The sequence below is a fragment of the Pteropus vampyrus genome, unplaced genomic scaffold (assembly GCF_000151845.1).
Source record: "Pteropus vampyrus isolate Shadow unplaced genomic scaffold, Pvam_2.0 Scaffold236, whole genome shotgun sequence".
Taxonomy (NCBI): domain Eukaryota; kingdom Metazoa; phylum Chordata; class Mammalia; order Chiroptera; family Pteropodidae; genus Pteropus; species Pteropus vampyrus.
In genome coordinates this window covers 986,046-989,005 of record NW_011889017.1, presented here as the reverse complement: position 1 = coordinate 989,005, position 2,960 = coordinate 986,046, and the positions used below count along the sequence as shown (strand labels likewise).

Genomic DNA, 2,960 nt, shown 5'->3' with positions numbered 1-2,960 from the left:
TACACTTAAACGACTTCATTGTCTGCTTTTATGGGTATTCCAGTCTGGCCTGGGAGATCTGATATTTGAAAAGAGACATGGTTTTATTGCCTCTCCCTATCTCAGCTAAGAGTGAACTTCAGTGTGATCCTGAGTAGTCAGATCAGCCATAAGACTTATCATTTTCAAAGGCTGCTTCTGCTTCTTGGGGAAACACGATAGGCAGGGTATCACGGTCAGGTGTAACAAGCTGCCCTTTGCTCTGGGTAGGTTAAGATTGAACCAAGGGAGGCCGCTGACCAATGAATACCATATATCTTCACATCACATCCTCCATGAGGGTGTATGCGTGGTTAGACCAATATAGGCAATAATCATCCACTCCTTTGGGAATTTTAAACAGACATCCCAGAGACAACTATCTTATCTGCAGCAAGAGGGGACTAGACAGAGAAAGAATCCATGAGAAAGAGGGTATGTGGCTAGAAAAAGGCCAGATATCCTCCAAGGAGCCTTGCTTCCTAAATAGCTTTTAAATTCCAGTGCCTGACCAAGTCATCCTTACAATAAAATCTTATTGAGGTTTTATTCTTATTGTCGAGAGAGCCTAAATGGCACAGAATTCCCAAGACATCCTGCGGATTCTCAGATTTTTCCAATATGAATTTGGATCAGAAGACTGGTTGACCTGAGGCAATGCCAAAAAAACCTAAACAACTTTCAGAGACTCTTAAATCATTACCTAATTATCCAGTTTGCTCTTGCACCAGAACATGGTTTATCAATATTAAAATGTAAGCTATATATTTTCTCACATATTATATGTTGTTGAATATGAACAATTTTTATGTTATCTAGAGTAGCAGTTCTCAACCAGGGTGATGGTGACCCCAGGGGACAACTTGTCAATGACTGGAGACATCTGTTTTTGTCACAGCTGAGGGGCTGGGTGGATAGGGATGCTACTAAACATCCTACAGTGTACTGCACAGCTCGCAATGGAGAATTACCTGCCCCAAATGTCCGTAGTACTGGGGTAGAGAAATCTTAATCTGGAGATTTGTCTTCTCTATGCCTTCCTAAATTAGAGACAACAGTGCCAAGTGAAACCACAGAAGAGAAGTCAGAACACTTCCTTCTAAGCTACTTTGAATCTATGTGAATTTTGGCAAGTCATTTAATGTCCCAGAGCTGATCCTACAGTGAAGAGTTCTCTATATGGCTTCAATTTATAATTCTATTATAATTCTAATCTGTTCTTTTCATGGGAATCTGATGATTCTGAATTACACACACACACACACACACACATACACACACACACCCCTTTGGACTACTTGATTTTCTCTAAATACCTTCTTGTCTGTCTTTGCTCCTGTTATGGTCCTGCTTTGTGATGGCCATCCTAACTCTTGCAGTAAAATTCCTACTGGACCTTGATGGCAGGGATTTGGGTATGTTCAGTTTTGTCTCCCTGCAGCATCTAGCCAAATTTCCTGTCCATTAGACACATTCAGTAAATATTTGGTGAAATGAACAAAAAGATTTTGTTATCTTGTGGCCCAATACAGCGTAACATTGTGCTATTCTTTTAAATTGAAGATTATGCTGATGAGTCTTTCATTATACAAACCCTGTACTTCGGAAAGTTCTCATAAATGGCACCCTGATTGCACTTGGATATACAGAGAAAAAGCTGAAGGTCGACCATTAAAACTAAGGTTCAGAACTTCGCAGTTGGTGACTCCATCTGGCCAAGTTATCTAGAAAAAGATGTTTAACACACACATACAAGTGCAAACATTCAATGAGGGCAGTTTGATGCTTGTAGGAAGCATAAAGTTTAGCAAAACAATTTTACTTTGTATAAAACTTAAAAATCATGAAGCAGGTGATCTTAATATTTTTGTGATAACAGACAAACTACTTTAGCTCTTTGAGTCTTTCTTCATGTGTTAAATAATATTTTGCAAGGGTCGTCTAAGTTTTAGAGCTTCTGGCCCTATTCATAAGATATGGACGACATCAGTATTGACAGGATTTGAGTTGAAAGTTCAACACAAGTATTAGACAGTACCCAAAATAGCTTACTTTATTATATAATAATATAATAAATAATATAATATAATAATGCAAATGACTGAGAATGTGTTACATAAAATTGGCATTAGTGGAATGTCAACACATGGTTCTAAATAATGTTTTTTCCCTCCTGGTCCCAAATATGGAATCAAGTATTTCCTCAAAGAGTCTTTGCATATTTTAGTGAAAAACTGAAATTAGAGACCACCATCTGGACCATAGAGGTGCAAAATAGCATATTATTATCAGGTTAGTCAATGTTTCTAGGACTTTTCAATGGGCAGAGCTGAGAAATACATGCCCACTATGCACACATATGAAATGTTGTTGTTTTTTCATTTTAAAGATAAAATACAATCTGACTCCAAATTTGGTCTTTTAACCATGATAATTTCTTCAATCCAATGAAGTTTCACACTGGCTTTGTTAAACGTAATTTAAAAATCTAAATAAATAATATGTTTCTATATAACCTATACCCATCACCTTTAAATATTTTTTTAATTAAAGTTTTAATTTTGAGACAATTGCAGATTCACAAACAGTTGTCAGAAATAATAGAGAGAGATCCTGTGGACCATTTACCCAGTTCTCTCCAATGATAACATCCTATAAAATCACAACCAGGATACTGACTTTAATGCAGTAAAGGTTCAGCTACTCACATCACCACATGGATTCTCCATGTTGCCCATTTATGGGCATACTCAGCTCCCCCAAACCAGTTAAACACATAGGCATGAACCTATTTCTGGGTTCTTTAATCTGTTTCATCGATCTATCTTTTCACCTCTGTCTTGATTACTAAAGTTTTACAATGAGACTTTAAGTAGACTATTTCCTCCCACATTATTATTCTTTATAAAAATTGTTTTAGTTAAAACAATTTATATATATGT

The 2,960-nt window shown here is 36.7% G+C and overlaps 1 protein-coding gene across 1 annotated transcript in view; it reads right to left on the bottom strand.

Annotated features, from left to right (window-relative positions):
* The window catches only part of MYO16 (myosin XVI), a 494,098-nt gene that overhangs the window by 156,265 nt on the left and 334,873 nt on the right, over positions 1 to 2,960 (bottom strand). Inside the window, exon 22 of the mRNA XM_023519764.1 lies at positions 990 to 1,058. Coding sequence (XP_023375532.1) covers positions 990 to 1,058 — 69 coding nt within the window. The remainder of the gene's footprint in view (positions 1 to 989; positions 1,059 to 2,960) is intronic.